The following is a 25,413-nucleotide window of genomic DNA, read 5'->3' as shown; positions in this document are numbered from 1 at the left end:
TGGAATGTTTTCCTCATCCAATGAGGGGAGGACACCGATCGCCCAATGCCCCCCGACCAATCCGGAGGCGAGTTATCTCAGAGCGGATCCCTCCACCCACCCGGGCGAGGGATAAGAAGGGTGGCGAGTTGTCTCAGCGGCAGTCTTTTTCGGGATTCGGCCGATATATATAAAGCCGGCCGATATATATAAATATATCCAAAGCCGGCCGATGGTGTGGCTTCCCTGGTAGCGAGACTGCACGGCGACTTAGGTAAATTGGAATCGGACAAAAAGACCCAAACCGTGCAGTCGAAATATTGGCGTCCACGGTCCATTAAGCGACCCGTCGACTTCAGAGTTATCCGGAGTGACAACCTTCAATTCCGGGTGTTCGGGTAGAGACGGCCCAACTGCTCCGTCTCGTGGTCTTCCTCGCCACCGAACCCTGGCACCACAAGTGAGATGATTTATTTACTCTGTCTGCTTGACTGGCAGTTGACCAAAATTGAAAATCATTCCAAACAGGAAACTTACTGGTTTTAAGGCTGTCATAAAGGACACATACAACAGGCACGGATAACTAATATAATGTGTTAAATAAGGTGGTGTAATCGACACTGCAACAATGGCGGTAAATTCTGGAATTAATTAATTAATTTGACTTTTGAAATCTCTATTTTATTTAAATTGAATTAAAAACTTGAACACTGAAGAACACAAACACATTCTTGTCAGTTTCAAAACCCTTCAGTTTTGCAGTACTTGGACATGTCTAAAAATAAGGTGGTGTATAAGGGTGATTTATAAGACTACTTAAAAAGCACTAAACTTCGGGAATTTTTTTTTAAACGATATTTCAAATCATTATCGATAATTCCAGCAATCTCTGTGTGTCTGCGACCGCTGTTTCTTGACAACTACTGGTCCGATCTAATTGAAACTTGCCAGGAATATTGCTGGGGACCTATGGAGGTGCCTTTTCAAGGTTTGATATTAATCGGACAAGCGGTTCCCAAGTTACGGCCATTTATTTGCCAACCAATGACAGGACACTGTGCTATGACATCACGAATGACGTCACAATTCTTTTTTTTTTGCACGTACGGGCACGCACCTACGAGCTTGTACCTACGGGCCCGCACTAGTTTTATTTAAATTGAAATATATACTTGAACACTTCATGGAGTATTGTGGTCTTATGAGAACTCTCTAGTTGCTCTTTATGATGTGCCTATACTGTTCACTGAGAATAAATCAAATGGCCTTTCCTGTGTCTGACCTGAAAATTGTTTTTTTGTATATTGTTGCGAATTCGCGCCCGCCGGCGTGCGATCGGCCGCTCGACTCGAATGGCGGCCGCCTTGCCCACCGGAACGGACAATTCAGTCGTGACCCTCTCGGAACAACGCCGGGAGCTAGTCACAGGTGGGGGTTTAACCCCACCACGACCATGCAAATTGCCCACCCGCGCAGGATAGGGTTGCTCGTCAAATTCGATCTACCTAAGTACCTGCGCGAATGGTCGACCGGGCGATCGTACCACTCCACAGGCCGACTCCGGACACGACCCGCTTGAGCGGTCTGTTTCGTGCTACAGTGATAACCGAGCGGTGTTATCGTCGGCCTCGATGGTTCCGATTAATTACCGGGCGTATTAAGCCCACGACGAACCCCTTTCCGTGATGCAAGATGGAGGGTCAATAAAAGAGGAAAAGAGACGAAGCAGAGCGGGCACAGTTCAACAAGCAAGCATTTTATTCACACGTACACACAGACAAGCACGTAAGGCACGTATTTACAGCAATACACAATCAAAATGCACATATAGTAACCAGAACAATAAAAGCAACGATGCAGAGCTACAACCGAATACGTGTACACACAGCAACACTTAAACAGTTCTAATTTAGCCAGACTGGCGCCACCCACGGACATTCACACCAAAACCCCAAAGAAAAGAAAGAAAGAAAGTCGTGACTTCCCTTTTGTCTCTGGTGAGTCCCTCTCCCACGGCCGTCAGCGTGGTCGCGCCTGGCCCCGACCTCTCGCGGCCGGCGAACCCTCTCCGGCACTCCCCGTCCGGACGCACAGGTCCACCTCGCAACCGGCGCTGCCGCGTCTCCCGTCCGTGCCTTTGTGACAGGCCCGCTCGCCAAGCCGCGGGCGCAGGCCCTCTTCCTGATGACCAACCAACCAAACCACCAGCCAAGATGAAGAGGAAGAAGAAGAAGCGCGAGAGGGAGCCTTTTAGGAAACCTTCTTTTTGGGAGCCTCTCAGGGAGCTTTTTGCGCCTGCTCATGTCCGTCTTTTATCGCGCGGGACTCCGCCCTTCCGCCCCGCCCCGTTTTCGGCCCCGCCTCCCTTCGAGCTTCTTGGATAAGCTTCTCGAAGGGGGCGTGCCCTCACGCTTTCCCTCCACCCCGCTCCGTCCGGGGGCCGAGGGAGTCAGTTTTTGGCTCGGAGCCAGAGCATTATTCCCCCAAAAAGAGGCCCCACCTTCACATGACCTCTGACCTTTGACCTGCATTGCTCTTCCGCCACTCCAAAGCGCGGGGAAGTCAATGGAAGAAACAGGTGGGAAAAGCCCACCGAGCGTCCTTGTTGGTTTTTGTTTGTCCCTCCACGGAGATTGTAACTGCACGGAGCCTGTTGAATGGCGAGTGGCGAAGATGTGATAGCGTCGATGGTGGAGGTGGCGTGGTTGCAGTGTGGTTGGCGCTGTGATGGGGATGGCGTGGTTGTTGAAATGTTGTGTGTTTGAAATAAAAGATAGAAAAAGAAAAATGACTGACTCAAAGCGTCGCAGCCCGGATGAATCACATAAATTCCCTCTATACAACAGGTTAGGGCTAACTACACATTCACCTATCAAGATATCTCACCTACGGGCCCTTTATGGTGTAATGCGAATTTCCACAGCTGTAACAATATTTTTCTTGTAAAGATCTTGTACAGTATATTGTTGAAGAAAATCTGTAAATCTCATCAACCTGTTCAATGCATTTGAAGTTTTTCACAAAGCTTATTTTTTTCTTATCTTGCTGAGCACCTCACCTGCACATGGAAGCTGATGGCAGTTTCAAGCCAGAAAACTTCTCGACGACTGAAAAGTTTTTATATATGCCAAGCAATTAAGTTTGCAGTTATGAATCAAACAATCCTGTGCATTAAAAAAAAAAAACAGAGGCTCCTCGGCACCAGATGATTGCCTTTATATGAATTGTTCAGACTGTTCAGTGGAAAAGGATCCTGGATTTCCTCGTTTTGTACTCTACTGGAGCAAAAGCAAATCTTTATCACACCAAATGAAATTGACATTATGTTATTTAATCGAGTAAAGTTTTTGAGAGGAAACTCTCATGTTTAATAAAGTTTTTTTTGAGAGTATTTAATCGAGAGTAAACTTTGAAAGTTTTCCAAAGAGGAAATTTATACAGATATTTTTAATGCCACATTCAGGGATTTGAAAGGAATTTTCTGGGATGTGCAATTTTTCTCATTAATCTAGACTGTCATTTGTTGTTATGGTGATGGTGGATCGGGATATGTTAGCCAAAAAAATCAACCTCCGGCAAGTTAGCCAAAGATTTGAGATTTTCTTCATTACCTTTGGGCTTCGGTTTCCTCTTATTAATTGTTGTATTTGTCCTGTTTCCTTTCTCAGTTGCTCTCTCTGTGTCTCTCTAGTCACCAGCTCCATGGTGGTGCTTGATCTCTATCTGTAAGGCCTTATCTATTCTTATTGTGGTGTTGGTTGCCTGTTACTTTTTCTTGAATGAGCAGTGCCACAGCAAAGCACACAATTTTGATTTCCCTCAAGGAGAATGATTTTGGTATAATTTTACCAATTGATTGGTTGATTCACCTGATCAGAATTTTCATCCATTTGTTCTTTTCTATTCAATAGAGTTGTGGTCTTTCTCTGAGTGGTGTCAGTTTTATCTCTTCTACTTTGTTGGCCAGCTCTTCTTCCAATTGATGTTGCTCTTCATCGTTCTCATCTTCTTTCTCTCCTCCATTCTGCTGTTTTCCCTCCTCTTCCTGCTGATCATCATTTGCCGTTCCCGTTTTCATCCCCTTCTCCTGTGTAAGTATCGCCAGGTCGGTCCATGTCAGTGGGTAGGTTCCACTCCCCCTCTGGGGGTGGGTACATATCCTCTCCTCCCACCACACCTCATCTCCGCCACCAGGTCCCCGGTGTCATGCCACGTTCCAAGCCCCCCAGCTTTGCTGCATAGCCTCTCTCTGCATCACCTCGGTCACGTTGCCACCATCCCTCTGTCCACCCCTGGTGAGCCCTCAGCTCCTATCCTCATACAAGTATTTTCTGCTGTTTGCCTTCTAAGAATTTATCGGTTGTTGAATGTCAACGCAACTTTTTCAAATTTTCCTTAAATGGTCCATGAATCTTTCCCTCCCTGCTATTCCCCACTACTCATGGATTGAATGCATTTTGCAGAAGAGGATGATCTTTCTCTTCTCTGCTCCAACTTTCCTTGTTTAGGTTTCTGTTGTGGAATTTTATTTTTGGTTTTACAGAGACAGATAGCAACTCCTCAGCCTCTTGATTGGTGTAGATCCCTTTCTATGTGGGATGTCTTTTTCTCACAAGAGTAGGTGCAGGCTTTATTATTTACAGCGCAAGTTATGGCTGCTCAGGACAGCTTCATAGACTCAGGATTCTGCCTGTATGGGGTCTATGTCCCATTATTCAGTGTTTGATTTTCTTTTATTTTCAACACAAGATTCGTTTTCGTCTTTCCTCAATGTCCTGCCCCCACTCCCACCATCCCATGGAGCCTCTGTACTGATCTTTCCCCTTGGGGATCGCCATGCAAGCCACCCAACGTTCCTATCAAGGTGTGAATAGTGTTGCAGCACTTCAGGCTTATCTCCCCCTTCTCTACACGGAACACAAGGCCATCGATATCCACTGCCAGCCTCGCACCACCACCCGGGGCTCCAAGCAGTGTGCCCGTGGCACAACCATCCGCGGGGTTTCATCCTGGTCCATAGGTTGCAAAGCTTCATGTCTCCCTCAGCGATCTACACCTCTGCACCTGATACAATGCCTTCAGAAAGTATTCTTTCTGAACAATGCAGAATCCATTTAATTGGCCACAGATGAACTCCAGGTTGTAGACATCTCAAGGATGATCAAAGGCAATTGGATACACCTGCGATTAATTTGGAGTGTCATTGCAAAGGGGTTGAATACTTATTGACTCAAGACATTTCAGATTTTCATTTTTAATTAATTTGTGAAAATTTCTAAAAACATGTTTTCAATTTGTCATTTTGGGGTATCTTGTGTAGATCAGTGATAAAATTTTTTTTTAATTTAAGCCATTTAAAATTCAGGCTGGAACACAACAACATGTGACAAAAATCGAGGGGTGCTAATACTTTCTGAAGGTGTGTATGTATATATATATATATATATATATATATATATATATATATATATATATTAAAGAAAGTTATGTTTTGCATCAAAGGAACTTGAGACAATATTTATCTGCTGGGTTGAGAGTAAGAAAAATTCATAGGATTTTGAAATTTAAACAGTCATTGGTTAAAGAAGTATATTGATTTTAATACAAAAAGGAGAACGTAAGCAAAAACAGATTTTGAGAAGGACTTTTATAAATTAATGAATAATGCTGTATTTGGAAAGACTATGGAAAATGTTAGGAATCGACAAAACGTATGACTTGCTACATCTTGGAAACAGGCTTCAAAGTTAAAGACCAAGTTTGAATGAGCGGAGGTGTTTTCAGAGAACTTTTGTGCTATTCATTTGAAAAAAGAGAGTATTGAAATGGATAAACCTATTTTTATTAGAACATCAATTCTTGACTTGTCAAAGACGTTAATGTATAACTATTACTATAATAATTTAAAATTAAAGTATAAGGATAATGTGTCGTTGTTATATATGGATACAGATAGTTTTATATTAGAAATTAAAACAAGTGATGTATATGAGGATATGATTAATAATATTGATAGATATATATATATATATATATATATATATATATATATGATAAAAGTAATTATAAGTCAGGTGATGTGTTGTTTTCATCAAAGAATAAAAAGGTTATTGGTAACTTTAAAGATGAATTGGGTGGGAAGGTCATGAGTGAATTTATGGGATTGAGATCAAAGTCTTATGCTTTTGCATATATTGATAATAATAACATTGAAAGGTGTGATAAGAAGCAAAAGGGAATAAAGGAAAATCTATTAAAGGAAACAATAATCTTTAAACATTATTACAACTGTTTAACCTTAAAGAAGGAAGAGTACATAAAAATGAATACAATAAGAAGTTATAAACATCAATTATATACAGAAGAGATGAATAAGAAAGCATTAGGAGCTTTTGATGATAAAATATATATTTTAGAGAATGGAATCAATTGTCTCCCTAATGGTTATAAATATGTGTTAAGATATTGGATTGGGGATTTTATCAGCTCCCTCCGTCTTTTTACTGATTTATAAATGATAGAACCAAGCAATAACCAAACCAAAGAGTGGAGATGTTATCAGCCTTGGTATTTAAATTGAAAACATGAAGAATGTGAGAAATATCAAATGTCTTATTCAAGAAATAACCGGGGTAAAAGTAGATAAAACAAATAAGCGCATAAATTTAATTTACAAATAAGTTGGAGGATATAAAGAAAAAAAAATATCCTTGAATGGACTGAAAACTTTGATGGTTATCAATTGAACAATGGAAAAACATTTTACTACTATCTCAAAATGATATGTGGCTCAGGAGGTGGTCAAACAAGAGCAATGAGAGAAGTTTATCATTTCATTTCTGCACAACAAAGACACATACCAAGAACCAAGTTCCAAAGTAATCTTTGTGAATATACTCGATGGAAATGAATCTGATGGGAAAATTAAGTTATTCCCTAAAGCAGAACATGGCCAAATATTCGTTGGTTCGCTCTTTGAGTGGAATGAAAATATGAAAGGGAAGAAGTGCTTGAATCAGTAAGTCCCAATTTTTCATTTGCTTGTATGGGAGTGGAAGAAAATCAGTCTCCTATTTTGGGCTTTTGGGGCTTGAGTCAGAAAGTTTTTTCCCTTTCCCCCATTCATTTGAATGGCTGCCTCAGAAACCCCATTTATCCTCTACTGACATAGAGCCGTCTCAAACTGAGCTTCATCATTGTGGTCTTCATCACATGTCACACTAGATCTGTAGGAGCCTTTTCCTCCCTTGTGTAGGATCTGTAGGACAACCTACGATCGTGCCCTTTTGCTGTTACGAGGTATCTGCTGACAATAGTAAGCAATCTACTCTATCCATTTTCTTCAAAGCTGCATTTCTGATGCTGGCATCTGCTCGCAGCTCCTGACATTGTACAAGGGATTTTCCTATTTCCTGTCCACAAAGAAACTTGTTGGCTTTCTGACAAAAGATGTATTCTGCCTCATAAACACTAGATGTCAAGCTTGATCCTTGCCTGGATGATTTCTGAGAACTGGCATTATTTTCAGACTCGTCTGTCTTTTTCTGTTTTGTGCTGTTAGCATGAGGAAATATCTTCATCATGAAGATATTGCGGCATTTTCGATGATGGTAAACGGGTGGGATTTCTCCATCAGGGAAGTCTTTTGTCAGGTCCAACATGAGAGCATATTTTCTTCTTCGGATGCATTCAGCAAAGTGTTCCACAAGTCTAAACTTTGAGGGGATACCAGCTTTGAGTCTGCTTCCTGATCACTGCAATGGATGAGGGCAATCCATGTGCAGCCGCTTTCATGGCAAGGTGTTGCCTGTCTAACTAGTGTCTGTTTTCATTCAAACATCTTCACATGTGATAATTCCGATTTAAAAACTTAATTTCTAAAACGTGATTATTAAAGTAAAGGAAGGGTGGGATCTGAAAGCAAGTTTGCATACATCTGCAACAAGTAAATTAAAAACAGGGATTCTCACCCAAGCATAATTTCATCATTTTGTCGATCGTAGCTAGATCTTATCATGAAAGGAATTTATTACAGCCATGCTACAAGAAGTCATCCACCTGCCTTTGCTGCCAACAAATATTCAAGGAAATCAGCTTCTCCTTGTGATTAAGAATACACATGTAGATCTTTGCTGTCTGATAGTTATATGAAATACTAAAATGTGAAGAATAATTGAACTCCGAATCTTAATTAACATGCAGTATATAATGCCTCGTTTCATGAAAAATCTTGTGAACCATGTAACATTTATTTGTCTTTTCTTCTGTTTGAAAGACCATAACATAGCCACCTGTACCATAGGGAGTGGGCATGTAATGGCATTTAATGTGCTGGAGAAAGGATAAAGCTACTCATTTGAAAAGGTTATCACGTATCTCCTTACTTCTAGGGGTAGTACAAATAATTGGGCACCATTTAAGTCCCCCCCCCCACCTCCATCACTTCTGGCCCATGAACTCTATGAAGGGCAACTAATATATATATATATATATATATATATATATATATATATATATATATATATATATATGTATGTATATTTATTTATGCATGCATGCAATAAATAAATTAAATGAGTAGAAGGGCACTCGTTGAAGAGCCGACCTCCACCAGGCTGATTCGTTTACGTTTCATATCCGACTGAGAGGCTGGATCTGGATTTGGACCTGAACTAAAATTTAATTAACTTGTTCTTGTCACCTCACCAACACATCAACCAAGTTTTGTCCGAATCCATCCATAACTTTTTCAGATATCGGGCTTCGTGTCGTTTATCCTGATCACTCAATTCGGTGAAGAAGCACTTTAAAAATTCTCGGATCCCGATCCAGATTCTGATCTTCACCAAAGTCGAATCAATTTTTCCTTTTTACATACGCAACCGGCCCACCAAGTTTCGTCCCAATCCGTCCACAACTTTTTGAGATATTTTGTTCCCAAACAAACGGACAGACAGGGGTGAAAACATAACCTCCATCCACCTTCTGTGGTGGAGGTAATATATACTGAAAATGAAATGTATATATGTATCCATCTATTGGGATCATACTCTGTGCAGAGTGTTGGTGCTGCCGAAGCAGTCTCCTGGGCTATTGGACACAATCCTGGACGGGTTACCACTCTGACACAGGATACCAGCATGCTGGTAATCATTTTGCCGACCTCGGAAGGATGACAGGCAGAGTCAACCCCACCTGGTAATAAATCAACAGCCGAGTGGGATTTGACCTCAGGATCCTTGAATCCCAAGACCACCACCCTAACCATTAAACCAACACCAGGCATATATATATATATATATATATATATATATATATATATATATATATATATATATATATATATATATATATATATATATATATATATATATATATATATATATGTATATATATATATATATATATATATATATATATTATTACGGCTGTGGAAATTCGCAAACCACCATTCAGGGCCCGTAGGTGAGATATTTCTAAATACATGTGTAGTTAGCCCAAACCCGTTGTATAGAGGGAATTTATGTGATTCATTCGGGCTGCGATCCTTTGAGTTAGGCGTTTTTCTGTTCTATCTTTATTTTGAACCAACCACGTCTCAACCACCATCACACAACAACCACCTTAACCATCACGCCAGGATTCGTCACCAACTACAACCACGCTCCAACCCTCAGACAACAACAACAACGCCAACAGCCACGACCTTTACCTTCACAACTCAATCCCGCAAACATCGCATCACCGCCATTCCCAACGGCACCATAACCATCAACCACCACCGAAAACCCTCCACCACCTTCACCTCTCTCGTTCTACGGCCATTCCCGCACCACCTGTGAACACTGAGTGTCGGGCTGTCTCGGGCCCGTTCGGCGATTGGTGCCGAACGCACCGAGCCGCGAGCGCAAATAGCGGCCTTTCCGAGGGAAAATTCGGATCAAGAACGCCACACGCCCACTTTTCCTCCGTCCAATTAGCAAGCGCGGGGCGGCTTGGCCCCACCTCCAGGCGAGTCTGTGTGAAATTGATATATGCAAATTCTAGGATCAGGGGAGGTTCACGCCCCAGTTTCCTCCGACCAATGGGCAAGCGTGGCTCTGCCCCTGAGGTCATCCTGATCCGAATATTTGCATGTTATCTGCTCCTGCCGGCCTATAAGAAGTCAAGTCGGGTGGCGAAGTCAGTGGAGTCCGGTGGCGAAGTCATCGGTGTGGCAAAGAGTTGGGTTCTGGATTCGGCTGAGAAGAGTTGCGGGAAGAGGCAAAGGAGCTCGGGTCCGAGGCGATAAGCACGGCGTTCGGCGACGAGGTCGCGGTGTGGGATCGCTCGTCGCGGGACCCAAGCCAGCCAGCCAGTCTCCTCCCCCAGGGCATCAACAATTCCTCCTTTTACCCGCGCTGAGATAGTGCAAAAAGGGGGCCCCGTTCCCACCCCACTCCAAACGTCGTGCCAACGAAACCTGCCAAGGAGCACGGAGTCGGGGCACAGCCACACGGCCACATCTGCGGCTGGCCCGCCAACGCGTCACGAGGACGCGGGAAGGACCCCTCCGATCTCGCGGACCTGGCCGCTCCTCCAGGTCACGCGCACAATTGGCCTACAGGCCTGTCTGCCCTCTTGTCTATGAGGGTGGCTTCTTTCCTTTGTTTTTCTGTAAATGTGTGTTGGCGCCGTCTGTAAAGTAGAACTGTATAAGTGTTGCCGTGTGTGCGCGTAGTCGGTAGTAAATCTGCGTCGTTGTTGCTTTTGTTTTGGTTGCTATATGTGCATTTTGACTGTTTGGCTGTATATGTGTGCTTTCCGTGTGCCGGGAAATAAATGTGCTTTGTGTGAACTGTTTTCCCGTTTCGCTTCGTCTTTTCTTTATTGACCCTCCATCCTGCTTCACGTAAAGGGTTCGTAGTGGGCTTAATACGCCTGGTAATTAATCGGTACTGTCGAGGCCGATGATAACATCGCTCGGTTATCACTGTAGCACGGAACGGACCGCTTAAGCGGTTCGTGTCGGGAGTCGGCCTGTGGCGTGGTACGATCGCCCGGTCGACCATCCGCGCAGGTACTTAGGTAGATCGAATTTGGCGAGCAACCCTATCCTGCGCGGGTGGGCAATTGGCACAGTCGTGGTGGGGTTCAACCCCCACCCGTGACTAGCTCCCGCCGTTGTTCCAAGAGGGTCATGACTGAATTGTCCGTCTGGTGGGCGACGTGCCGCGATCTGAGTTACGTGGCCGTCTGCACGCCGGCGGGCGCGAATTCGCAATAATATATACATTTTTTTTCGATATATATATATATATATATATATATATATATTTTTTTTTTCGATATGTATGTATATATATATATATATATATATATATATATATATATATATTGTTGCGGTTTTCGCGCCCGCCGGCGTGCGACGGCCACGTAACTCGAATCGCGGCACGTCGCCCACCGGACGGACAATCCAGTCGTGACCCTCTCGGACTAACGCCGGGAACCAGTCACGGGTGGACCTTTCGGTCTCACCGCGATCGAGCCAATCAGCCCCCGCGTGGGATAGGGTTGCTCGCCAAATTCGAACTACCTAAGTACCCACGCGGAGGGTAGACCGGGCGATCGCACCTCGCCGCAGGTCGACTTCGGACACGGGCCACTTAAGCGACCCGTTCCGTACTATCAGAATAACCGAGCGGTGTTATCGTCGACCTCGACGGTTCGATTAATTATCGGGCGTATTCAGCCCACTACCAACCCTTTACGTGAAGCAAGATGGGGGTTCAATGGGGAAAAAGACGAAGCGAAGCGGGAAACAGTTCAACAATAAAGCACATTTATTCGCGACGAACGGAAAGCACACAAATACAATTCCACCAAATGCACACAAAAAAGAAAACACAATTCCATTTACACAAAAAGCAAACATAAAAGTGAAAACACAGTGCAGAGCTAATTCCGACTACCGAGCACACGGCAACACTTATACAATTCTACTTCACAGACGGCGCCGACAACACATACCCAAAACCAAGGAAAGAAAATACCCTCAAGAATGAGGTAGGCCTGGGGCCGAGACCTGGTCGGGCCTACCCGTCTGGTGATGAGACGCGGAGCGGCGATGGCCCCGCAACCCGCGGGCCTCGTGGACAGTGCCTGGCAGGGGGTGGGAACGGGGCCCCCTTGGTCGCACTATCTCAGCGCGGGGGGAAACAGGAGGGGGGTTGCTGATGCTCGGGGCATAGAGGATCTTTATTATATGCGACGAGCGTCTCCACCTCGGCCAGGTCGCGCTGTCGGCCTCCCAGGGGTGCAGCTCCCTGCACGACGCGAGCACCCCCTCGTCCGCCCTCGCCGCCTCTCCACAGCTCGTCCCCTCCGTTCCGACTTCAACGCACACGACGAGCAGCTCCACCGCCCGCGAAGTCTTGACTCTCTGTTCCGACTCCTTCGCCTCGTTCCGACCTTTACTACTCGTTCTCGTTCTGCTGACTCTTTCGCTCCGACTTTTACGACTCGTTCCGACTTTTACTACTCCCTTCTTCCTCGTTCCGACTTCTTCCTACCCTTTTACTGACGAACACCGTCCTTTTATCCCCCCGTAACTTCGCCTTTGACCCCCTCCCTTTGACCTTTCAACTCGCTCCCCATTGGCCCGACAAAAAGTGGGCGTGAAGGCTTTTTGATCCACAAATTTGCATATATCGATCGCCGTGGGGCGGGGCCAGTCGCCCCTCGCTCACCGATTGGACGGCAAAAAGTGGGCGTGTGTCGTTTTCGATCCGTTTTTGAAGCAGAAAATCCGTGATTTTGTACACGCTGCTCAACGCGCGCCCTACACGAGCCCAGCATCGGTGCCCATGAGTGGCGCGAGATGACGGTGATGCGATGGTGGCGAGTTGTGACGGTAAAGGTCATGGCGGTTGTGGTGAAGCGGCGTTGTGGTTGGTGGTTGATGTTGTGGTTGTGATGGTGGCGATTGGTCCAAAATAAAGATAGTAAAAGAAAAACGGCTATCCTGAAGAGTCGCAGCACGTATAAATGACATGTATTCCCACTAGACAACGGGTTTGGGCCTAACTACACATGTACTTACCGAGATACCTCACCTAAGGGACCTGAATGGTGGTTTGCGAATCTGGTAACCACAACACTACCCCCTTCCCTTTTTACAGACTCGTCCCGAGTCGTCAAATTTTCGTGTGCCATCATGTGTAGTTTTCCCCTAGTACATTTTACCTACGGATCCCTGAGTGCGACATTCATGGTATTCGTGTCCCCAAAATAAATAACCTGACGGCTGCGTAACTATCTAAACAAACTCACTCATACGGACGACTTAAATAAAATTGCCGGCGCTAAGACAGACATGCCGGGGGCGCACTCATATGTACAGTACATCTTAACCTTAACTTACAAATTTTACACTAAACCATGGCCCAGGATCATTGAACTCTGCAAAAAGAAAGCAGTTAGCAGGGAGCCAGGCTGCCCGCATGCAGTCTCTGGCTCAAACAATGCAGGTGACAGGGAACGTGGCTGGCTGCTCACACGCAGTCCAAGGCCTTCCCTTTTGAACTGAACTCAGTGAACCACAACGGTGCTTGGGCTGCACAAACGCAGTCTCCGTGCCAGCTCAAGTGGCACACGCAATGAGCACAACGAATGGATGCATGAACGGTTTGAACTGAATGCAGTGAACCACAATGGTGCATGGGCTGCACAAACGCAGTCTCCGTGCCAGCTCAAGTGGCACACGCAATGAGCACAACGAATGGATGCATGAACGGTTTGAACTGAATGCAGTGAACCACAACGGTGCATGGGCTGCACAAACGCAGTCTCCGTGCCAGCTCAAGTGGCACACGCAATGAGCACAACGAATGGATGCATGGACACAAACACGGTGCACGGGCCGCCACTGCAGGCCCGTGTTGTAGCTGCCAACAGGGCAGTTCTCGCAGCTTGCAAACTGTTGCCTTGATCCTGGCGCACATGGAAATGAACAGGGGGGGGGGCAAAGCAAAAATTGAACGGGGCTGGTGAACCTGGGCAGTGGGCATGGCATGGCAAAGGCAGCAGGCAAACACAGCCCGCAGAAGAAGGCTGCTGCAGGCAAACACAGCCCGCAGATGAACTGGCCGGCACAGGCCTTGAAGTACCACAGCTGCAGATGAACTGGCCGGCACAGGCCTTGCAGCACAACAACAACTGCCGATGAAGTTCGCCGGCCTCTGCCTTGCAGCAAAACACGGCCAGCCGATGAAGTTGGCCAGCCTTTGCCGTTCAGTGGAGGTTGGTGGAGGGAGTGCGGTGGTGCTGGCCACTTGGAAGGCGGGCTCGGACCTACCTACCTGTCTCCCTCCCAACCTATCGCCTTTGCCTGTCACTGTACATACCCACTCCCTTAATTTGTCAAACCCCAATTTAGCCCCAACTTATTTTTTTTGTTGTTTTTATTTTTACTTACCCACTATAAATCGTCCCCTAACCCCCTTTATCGTCTTTGTTCGGCTAACCTATCCTGTCACCTAGCCTACTCCCAACCCCTACGTTCCCTTCCCGGAGGGGAATAAGGGAGAGCTAACGTCCTGTGTCGAGGCCCAGCGAAGCCTCAGAATGGCCTCCCCAGAGTTCGGCGATCTATAACCCAAGTGGGTCCAGCGGCCCACAACGAGAGCGAGGGGATGGATGGTGCGGAGGGGTACATCTCCTAATCTACCCTATCCATTTAACTGTTAAACTACCCCGGGGCTTTCAACAAGCGCCTCTCGCTTAAACTATTGGTTCTATAAACCCAGATTCCCGTCGCCTGTGTTGGTGTCCTTACAATTTCGGGCCTCGCCCCCCAATTTTCTCTCCGTGCCCTCACACGGTCTCCTGGCTGGGACACGTGGCTCCTTTTGGCAGGCACGACCCTCTGCCGAATCTCCCGCTATGGCACCCCCGGGCACTACACTGCCTCCGAGCCTACCAGCTCCCTAACACCGGGGAGTGCCCCCCATGGCACCTCCCCTGAAACGCACACGTGGCAGGCCGGCCTCCCGGGCCCCTTTCCGAGGGTCACCCGTGCCCACTGCACTGCCCACGCGGCTAATGGCGCCCCGGGCCCCTGCACCAAGCAGGCGCACCCGTGCCCACTACTCTATCCCGGCCCCCCATGGGCCCTTGGCCTACCGCGGCCGACTAGCCTGGTGCCCGGGGTACCCACTCAGCGATACTCACCTTTCGCAGCCACGCTCCCAAGCCCGTCAACAGGGCTCCTGCACCCCTCCAAATGGGTCTCGAGCCTACTTTCCCACCAACAACAAAACAACCTCCATTTTTCAATTTGACTAACCCAACTAACTCACTTTACTCTGTCCCCGGGGTCCCTTGGGCGGGAGTCACTCCTCCCCCCAATCACTCATCGCACCATGCATTCCCCATTCACTCCACACACACAGACCCGCTGGCCTCACTCACTCACCAAGCACATGCTTCCACCTCACTCAACATGTCTTCACCTCATAACTCACCAACTCTTCAACACACACACCACTGAACTCTACCATTCTTCTAACTACATCCCCTAACTAACTCGTGCTCCCACGTCGTCCCTTAAACTATAGCACGTTCCTTTTAACACTACGTAGCTAAACTACGTCAACTCTACACATCCACAAGTCTGTCACTGTTCCCAAATAAATCATTTTATTTCCCATTTTCCCATCCTAAATCTGGCTACAATCCCTCTAACTAATCCATTCCACGGACTCCATGAGGACTTACCCCTGCCCCATGAAGTCGGTCTAACTAAGCTAACCCTTCCCCCTAACTAGTTTCCATCCTGTGCCCAGGTAAGGGGGTCTTTCACCCCTTGCCCAGGAATCCTGTACACCCGAAAGTGAGGCTTGCTTTTTTTTTTTCATGCGCATCACCAGCGCGGCAACTCGCGCTCGCGCACTTTACACCTGCCCGTGACGTCATGCAGCTGCACGTGTTCCTCGTCCCTCCTTGGACGGTACCATCGGCCGGGATACCCCTCCTGCCGGATTCCAACCACACGTGCAGCCATGACGTCACCGTGCGCATATAAAAAAAAACACAAGCCACACGTCTCGAGGGGTTCCCCACGCGAACACATGTGCCCTGCCCGTTGGAGCTGAACACACACGATCGCGTGGAGAACCCGTCCGGTCCAAATCCATTTACCTGCCTAAACTTTGTCCGTCCGCGGGATCGGCAAATCCACCGCGTGCGTTTCCGGACCGGGACTTCACTCTCGCAAGCGAGCACGTGGCGGTCTCGTGCGTTGCACAGCACGAACCGCGTGCTCACTGCTGGGTGAACCCGGCACGGTCCTCGAAACAACTACAGCCGCTACTCGGCTTTCTCTCCTCTGTCGCCGTCTCCGTCGCCATTCGACCCACGCACACCTGCGTGTCACGACGCACACAGTCCACACCATCACATTCACACGGGGAGACGCGGCTGCGTGCTCCCGCATGCCAACCGACATCTCCCTCTCATACCGCTCTCTCACACACACGGTCTCCCTGGCACACAGCGACCTTGCACACGGCCGTTCACTCACGCACGGTGCCTCACCACTCACACAAACCATACTACTTACACACGCGGGGGCACTCAACCGCGGTGTCTCATCCATACTCCGTGCCTCACTCACACACGCGGGGGCACTCACCCGCGGTGCCTCACTCGCACTCCGTGCCTCATCCACACTGGCCGTTTCACTCACACACACGGCCTCTTCCACACACGGTGCCTCATCCACACACGGCGTGCTGGGAAGCACGCACTCCGGCACCATCGCTACCACACCACTCACACACGGGGTCGCTTCCACACACGGGGACGCACTCACACCTTGCACCACACACACAGGGACAACCACACTGGGGATTTGTGTCCCCACAAGGGTCTCCGGGGCCTCTACACCCCCCAAGCTCTCCGTGCACCCGTCCACAGCACCCGTCCCCTCAACCTCGCAAAGCACGACCGAACTCACCTGGTCGTGACTCGCCTCAAGGGGGCATACTCCCTCCCCTCGTTCCTGGAGGAGGTCATCCAGCTGCTCGCACTGGGTCCCTGCACGGTCCGCGAGCTCACCCCCATTATCCTCCACGACCTCCGTGTGTGTGTGCGCGTCACTTACCCCGTCTTCATCGTGTTTATTGGTCTCTGCTTCTTTCTGGCGTCTTTCCCTTATCTTTATGTAGGTCAACCTTGCTTTCTCTTTAAGTCGCTCCCGTCCTTCCCTGTTTTTCACTCCTTGCTCTTTCACGATCTCCGCGTACCTCATCCTTGCTCTCCGTATTAATTGTTCTTTTCTCTCCCTCGCAATTACTTTCACCTCGTCTCTTGTCTCCCGAATTACTTTTTCCTTACCCGCCTCCACCGCGGGCCTGTCAGCCGTTGCACCCCTTCCAGCTCGTTTGTTCCGACACGTGGAGTCGCCATTTTAAGTTCCCTGCTCACGGCCTTCATGCCCGCCTGCAGGCATCGGCCCATGTTCTGCGTCTCACCCCGTAGTTCTTTCATTTCCTCCTTCATGTTTGTTTCCATTCCGTTCATTTGTTGTGTATTCGCATCCATCTTTTCGTTCATTTGTTGTGTATTCGCATCCATCGTCGTTTTCACTTCATTCATTTGCTTGTTCATGTCTTTCATTTCGTTTTTCATTTCATTTGTATTTGTATCCATCTTTTCTGTCATTGCCGCCAGCATGGCGCATAGCTGGGCCATGTCGGATGCACTCAGCTGAGCCGTTTCGGCAAGGGTTGGAGAAGGGTTTTGGTGGAGAGGGGGGGGGGAGGTGTCATACACTGCGGCCGCTGCCGCACCCATTTCGGGCTCTGGGTTCAGTTGGGCGAGTCCGTGTTCCTGCACAATCAACATTTCCTGCTCGGGGATTCCATCCTGGACCATGGATTCTACACATTCTACATCCATTTCTAATACCCCCGGCTCCCGCTCGCCTTGAGACGCCATCTTGCTTCTCGTGAAGGGTTAATTTCGCTCGCTCGTAATTTGGAGGGAATCGGGGGTCGCTTCTCTCACCCCTGGACCGATTCCCGTGAATTTAGCCGGAGACAGGAGAGCCTGTTTTCCTGTTCTCCGATACCAGTGCCGCGAGGAGGGCGATGGATTTGTATCGCACGACCTGACACCAGTGTTGCGGTTTTCGCGCCCGCCGGCGTGCGACGGCCACGTAACTCGAATCGCGGCACGTCGCCCACCGGACGGACAATCCAGTCGTGACCCTCTCGGACTAACGCCGGGAACCAGTCACGGGTGGACCTTTCGGTCTCACCGCGATCGAGCCAATCAGCCCCCGCGTGGGATAGGGTTGCTCGCCAAATTCGAACTACCTAAGTACCCACGCGGAGGGTAGACCGGGCGATCGCACCTCGCCGCAGGTCGACTTCGGACACGGGCCACTTAAGCGACCCGTTCCGTACTATCAGAATAACCGAGCGGTGTTATCGTCGACCTCGACGGTTCGATTAATTATCGGGCGTATTCAGCCCACTACCAACCCTTTACGTGAAGCAAGATGGGGGTTCAATGGGGAAAAAGACGAAGCGAAGCGGGAAACAGTTCAACAATAAAGCACATTTATTCGCGACGAACGGAAAGCACACAAATACAATTCCACCAAATGCACACAAAAAAGAAAACACAATTCCATTTACACAAAAAGCAAACATAAAAGTGAAAACACAGTGCAGAGCTAATTCCGACTACCGAGCACACGGCAACACTTATACAATTCTACTTCACAGACGGCGCCGACAACACATACCCAAAACCAAGGAAAGAAAATACCCTCAAGAATGAGGTAGGCCTGGGGCCGAGACCTGGTCGGGCCTACCCGTCTGGTGATGAGACGCGGAGCGGCGATGGCCCCGCAACCCGCGGGCCTCGTGGACAGTGCCTGGCAGGGGTTTGGGAACGGGGCCCCCTTGGTCGCACTATCTCAGCGCGGGGGGAAACAGGAGGGGGTTGCTGATGCTCGGGGCATAGAGGATCTTTATTATATGCGACGAGCGTCTCCACCTCGGCCAGGTCGCGCTGTCGGCCTCCCAGGGGTGCAGCTCCCTGCACGCCGCGAGCACCCCTCGTCCGCCCTCGCCGCCTCTCCACAGCTCGTCCCCTCCGTTCCGACTTCAACGCACACGACGAGCAGCTCCACCGCCCGCGAAGTCTTGACTCTCTGTTCCGACTCCTTCGCCTCGTTCCGACCTTTACTACTCGTTCTCGTTCTGCTGACTCTTTCGCTCCGACTTTTACGACTCGTTCCGACTTTTACTACTCCCTTCTTCCTCGTTCCGACTTCTTCCTACCCTTTTACTGACGAACACCGTCCTTTTATCCCCCCGTAACTTCGCCTTTGACCCCCTCCCTTTGACCTTTCAACTCGCTCCCCATTGGCCCGACAAAAAGTGGGCGTGAAGGCTTTTTGATCCACAAATTTGCATATATCGATCGCCCTGGGGGCGGGGCCAATTCGCCCCTCGCTCACCGATTGGACGGCAAAAAGTGGGCGTGTGTCGTTTTCGATCCGTTTTTGAAGCAGAAAATCCGTGATTTTGTACACGCTGCTCAACGCGCGCCCTACACGAGTCCAGCATCGGTGCCCATGAGTGGCGCGAGATGACGGTGATGCGATGGTGGCGAGTTGTGACGGTAAAGGTCATGGCGGTTGTGGTGAAGCGGCGTTGTGGTTGGTGGTTGATGTTGTGGTTGTGATGGTGGCGATTGGTCCAAAATAAAGATAGTAAAAGAAAAACGGCTATCCTGAAGAGTCGCAGCACGTATAAATGACATGTATTCCCACTAGACAACGGGTTTGGGCCTAACTACACATGTACTTACCGAGATACCTCACCTAAGGGACCTGAATGGTGGTTTGCGAATCTGGTAACCACAACAATATATATATATATACATATATATACATATACATATATATATATATATATATATATATATATATATATATATATATATATATATATATATATATATATATATATATATATATATATATATACATATCCTCATTGGTGCTTTTGTTCAGTATACTGGTCATTTTTCATTTGAAATTGACGGCTCAACCATCAGAGGGTCCTCCATAAGCAAACACATTTGGGAGACTGAACAAAACCAGGACTGAGGAGCTTTTATTAAAAACGGGGGGGGGGGGATAGAATCTTCTCTTCAACTCTGATGTTTCGTTTGTGCTTGCTTTTTGTGAAAATATTTCATGTTTTACTGCAATGTAGCATTTGGAGCTTCTGGAAGAATCATGACCTCAATTCTTCTTTTATCTGTATCTTCATACTGAGAAAGGAAACCAACCACAGTCTAGTACGTGCATACTTAGACCACTTTAATTGAGCTAATTATGATATTGATCTTTCCTTGTTTGAGCCTCTCCCTGTCCACAGTGTTTTGCTTTTCTTTCTTTCCTTTCATTTTACCCTCTCTCTCCCTTCCCTTTCCTTTATTTTGCTGTTACTCTCGTAATCCCATGAAACGTTTTCTGAAACCTTCGCAGTGGAGAAAACAGGTACATTCCTGCGAGATTGTGCAAGAATTGTTTATGACTGTTTTGACTGCAATTCTCCTTCTCCCTGTTGTGTTTCCTTTCACCATTGTTGAGTTCTCCCTATCCTTGTTTTGAGTTAATTATGACCTATCACCCTAACCTGAGCTGCTATCCTGATGTTCACCTTACATTTTTTCAGGATATTAAAGTTTCTAAGATGGAGGTGAGGAGCGTGAATATTGTGGTCAAGAGGGGCATTTGTCTGCCACTGAGATCACAGCACAAGGTTTGTCCATCTCTGTCCCTGTGTGAATGTTTTTCTCATTGTACAACAGCAATATCCCTTCTTAATGGCAAATCCCTTCGAACGGCTCAAAATAATACACATAATTTCTGAAAACGAATTTGATAGTTAAGTTTTTTTTTCAATAAAAGTCTATATACAATAATAACATGCAATCATTTTTCAATGTGGTGTCTCTCCTTTAGATGACAGCATCAGTGATTCGAAAGGGCTGAAAGTACCGGCAGCAATGGTACTGACTCCCCAAGGGCAGTAAAGCTATAACTTGCAGTGACTGTTGATAAACTAACAAGTGGTATGAAATTGTCCTCCACCAAACCAAAAACTCGTATTTTCAAAACTGACAACAGGCAGTTTCAAACCGTGGAAGGTGTCTTACCCTTGGTGAATTTCTTACCCTTGGTGAATTTGACTGGGAAAAATTTTAAAAACTCAAATCCACTCTTTGCATCAATTCCAGGATATCCAATTCCTTAAAGAGCGACGAGCATAAATATGGACAATATGACATGTATTTGGAAGCAAACAGGTAAATTTTGAAAAACCAGTGCTATTTCCAACCATTCTACTTTTACTCCAGGAGCACGGACTGAAAATTTTGACTTCGTTCAACACCTGCTACATCCAAGGTTTGACTGAACAGAGCGCTAGAATAGTCCTCCAAGAACAACCCCATCCATCCATCGGGACCCTGCTCTGTGCAGAGCATCCGTGCTGCTAAATACCAGGCCTAGAACAACTCCAAGTAGTGTGAAAGGTCAAATTGTAGTGTCAGTTTTCATTTGGAAACCACTTTATAAGTTTGGTGTGTGGCAGGTTACCACTGAAAAACTTGGGGTGGGGGGAAACATAACTGATATAACTTTGTCACTTTTCAACTGATGTCAGTGTTTTTGGAACCATTGTGTTGGTCTTTTAATGCACAAGGAAAGCACCGACCAGAAATATAACGGTGGCCCAGATATGGTGTCTCGGGGTTAAAAGATCATGTGACAGGAATGTTTCACCTGAATCACATTTATGATTTATGGTTTACCAAATTTAAATGCATACCACACAGTAATATTATTGTTTAATTTGCTGTTTCATCTGTTTATAGAAGAAAATCACCACCAGACTAAAATCACGAGCTTAGCTTCAAATGGAGATGGCCAGTCCGGATTAAGGAGAGGGATCGGGTGTTAGTCTCCTACCTCCAAAGAGGTAGAAATATACAAACTTTGATCATTTTATTATCTGTCAGAGATAGTGAGGAGACTGAGAATACCACAATAGTCATCACTTAAGACTCATATTTCGGTATTGGAAATACGTGATGATGATGTCTTTGATCACTTACGACCAGATATAGACTGTCTTACTGACCTACCCAGTCTTTGGCACTCCATTTGTTACGAAGCACAGAATTTGTGCTCTGTCCAATGATGAAAGCATGCTTCATCTCAAAGGCCATCAGAAGCAGCTGTCAACAATGATGCCCAGCTTCTGTGGTTTTGCTGAGTCATCAACGGTGTCCCAATCAAAAACGACTCCCATTGACTGTACGAATTAGGTGCCTCTTTTGCAAAAATAAAATGCACAGAGAGGTGAAAGCGATGGTGGCTGCCGGTACTTTTCAAGATGCTGATGCCATCCTGAACGCTGCAGAAGAACGGGGTGACGAAAACATGTTAGTCGTACTTCGTGGCATCAAAAATGATCTGGTAGCTGCAGAGGTCAAATATCACAAAGTGTGCTATTTCTCGTATGTCAACAAGACGGACCTGAAGTTTGTTGGATACAAGGAGGAGACGGGGGAAACCACGTACGCGACAGCTTTAAGTGAACTACCTGCAGAAATTGGACTTCATATCGAGGCAGGCAGGCAATTGGACCCGATTATAGAGACCTTCGGTCTGCTAGCTACCAAATGCTATGACCATATAACAGCCCCTTTTGGAAAGAATGGGTGCACACGTGTTGATGTAGTCTTTGACCAGCACACTGCTAAGTCGATTAAGGCTGGAGAGCGAGCAAAACGAGGAGCATACATGGCCTTGAAGGTCAAAATCAAAGGTCTCGCAACACCAATTCCTAAGCAGTAGCCAAAATACATTGTAAATCCAAAAAAACAAAACCAATCTCTGTGCATTCATGGCTGAATGTTGGTGCCTTATGGCACAAGATAATCTGCGAGTAAGACAGCAAATTGTTGTTTGCAGATGGACAGTTCTATTGACCAAAGGGGATGTGAGGATTTGCTATTGCTAGTATCAGACAATGAGGAAACCGATACCAGAATACTGCTGCATGCAGATCATGCAGCACATGATCACAAAAGGATAGTGATTCATTCCCCTGACACTGATGTGGCTGTTTTGTGCATTACACACTTTGGCAGTTTTTCTTCTGATCAACTGTGGTTCCGCACTGGTGTTAAGGACAAACTAAGATACATCCCCATACACAAGGCGGCGGCTGCTGCGTTGGGTCTCCTTTGTGTGATGCTCTGCCTGCATTCATGCACTGACTGGGTGTGGTTCAACCAATTCATTGTTCTTTTGTTGTTTTTTTTGGCAATTTTTTTTCTTGCCAATTCATGGAAAGAAGAAAGCTTTTGACAAAATATGTCCAAGCAAAGATCACCAGAATAGCGTGTCTAAGTTGGGCAAGACACGATCTTGGGATGTGAAGCTTTTCTGTGCAATCTGAACACAAAGAACGAAAAGGCTGGTGCCAAAGCAGACTATGTTAGGCACTGACTCTTCTGTCAGAAGGGGCAGAAGAATGAGGGACTACCTCAAACATCTGACAGCCTCTTCAGGTCAGGTCAGGTATGGAAGCATGTGCCGGAGCAGCGCGTCGCTGCATCCACTTTCTGCCGTTACTCCAGGGGCATCCGTCTGGCCATCGCCAAGGCAGATGCCTGGCCCATCCCCATCTGCTTGAGATGCCGATAAACCTGCTGGAACCATGAGGCACTTGGATGGCCCTTTGACCTCCTCCACTCAAGAGGCGCCCTCGCTGAGACAATCTGGTGAGCAGGATCGGTATCAGGAAAACGAGCCACATGTCCATACAGCTGCAGCTGACGCTCATGGACTACACAGGTAACAAATCTCATTTGAATCTCTCTCAGCAACCACTCATTGGACACAAAGTCGAACAAGCAATTGCTAAGGATTCTCTGAAGAGACCTGGAGCTGGAAGAGTTAAGTCTCCATCCCAGATCCCTGGTCAGAGTCAGAGTCTCACATCCGTAGAGCAAGACTTCAAGCATCAAGGACCTGAAGACTCGGACTTTCGTCCTGTACAGGTACCGACAGCACCACACCCCATGATCCAGTGAATCCATGACTCCCCAGGCCCGACGCAGATATCGATTGACCTCTGGCTCACAGCTGGCAGAGACATGAATATCACTGCCAAGGTAAGTAAATCTCTCTGTGACCTCAACATCCTCACCACAAACAGGTACAGACAAGATAACAGCATCCAAGATGTCATTGAAAGCCTGGATCTTAGTTTTGACCCAGGAAACCCATAATCCCAACAGCTCCGACTTCTCATTCAGCACCTCGAGGGCCCCCAAAAGGATATTCAGTCTCCACAAAGATGACTGCATTGTCTGCAAAATCAAGGTCAGAGATCTTGACATTCCAAAACGATGTACCACAGCTTGATCTCTTGGGCATCCTCCCCAGAATCCAATCCATGTGAGTGTTGAAAAGTGTGGGGGCCAGGACACACCCCTGATTAACTCCAGTTACAACTTGAAATACGTCAGAGATGGTACTACCACATCTCACAGCAATCTCAGTACCAGAGTATCATTCACACATCAGATTTATCAGTCTTGGTTGCACCCCACAAATACCGAGAATCCTCCACAGGGCTTCCAGATTCACTGAATCAAACACTTTGCAGAGATCAACATCAGCTGCAAGAGATCAACATAGGCTGCCCCCTGCCAAAACGTCTGGCTGCATTTGGTGAGGACCTAAAGAGCAAGGATATGGTCTTTCGTTGACCTTTTTTTATTCCCATTTTACAGGGGAATTCACACATTGCGTTCGTCCAAGCCCATCCCTCGGTGTACTGCAGTTCGAGCAGAGGGTGATAGGTTCTTGACAGAGAAGTCCGAAGTGAAGGCCCGCTGGGCCGGTTACTTTAAGCAGTTGTACCAGGCTGATCCACCAGCTGTCGAGTTGGACGTCAGGGGTGTTACAATCCCTGTTGCTGACCCTCCAATCACCTGTGGTCCACCTTCACTTGTGGAAACACAGGCTGCAGTGAACCGGTTGAAATGGGGTAAAGCTCTAGGGATCTGTGGCATCCATGCTGAACTTCTCAAGGATGGTGGAAATGCTGTACTCTTGTCATTGCATGCAGTTCTGTGCTCTGCCTGGAAAACAGGCATCATCTCAACTGACTGGAAGAGAGGACTTCTTGTCCCTCTCTGGAAAGGGAAGGGTGATCTCCAGGTCTGCAACAACTACTGAGGAGTGATGCTTTTCTCAGTGCCGGGCAAGGTCTTTGCTCGGATAATTCTCGATAGGGTTCGCCACCATCTGCTTGAGCACCAGCGTCCAGAGCAGTCAGGCTTTAC

At 47.3% G+C, this 25,413-nt stretch overlaps 1 protein-coding gene across 9 annotated transcripts in view; it reads left to right on the top strand.

Annotated features, from left to right (window-relative positions):
• Positions 1-25,413, top strand: part of LOC147031675 (uncharacterized) — a 232,541-nt gene that overhangs the window by 7,108 nt on the left and 200,020 nt on the right. For 2 of the 9 annotated variants that reach the window (XM_085851859.1, XM_085851851.1), the window contains exons 1-2: positions 20,401-20,542; positions 20,721-20,807. In XM_085851859.1, coding sequence (XP_085707985.1) covers positions 20,504-20,542; positions 20,721-20,807 — 126 coding nt within the window. In that variant the 5' untranslated portion in view covers positions 20,401-20,503. Of the gene's footprint in view, positions 1-20,193; positions 20,543-20,720; positions 20,808-25,413 lie in introns of those variants that run through there. The other 7 variants (XM_085851955.1, XM_085851946.1, XM_085851941.1 and 4 more) reach the window with 7 other exon arrangements.

Source organism: Eptatretus burgeri, chromosome 2 (assembly GCF_056783735.1).
Source record: "Eptatretus burgeri isolate ZD-2024b chromosome 2, Ebu_testis_v1, whole genome shotgun sequence".
NCBI lineage: Eukaryota > Metazoa > Chordata > Myxini > Myxiniformes > Myxinidae > Eptatretus > Eptatretus burgeri.
This window is presented reverse-complemented; position numbering and strand designations above follow the sequence as displayed.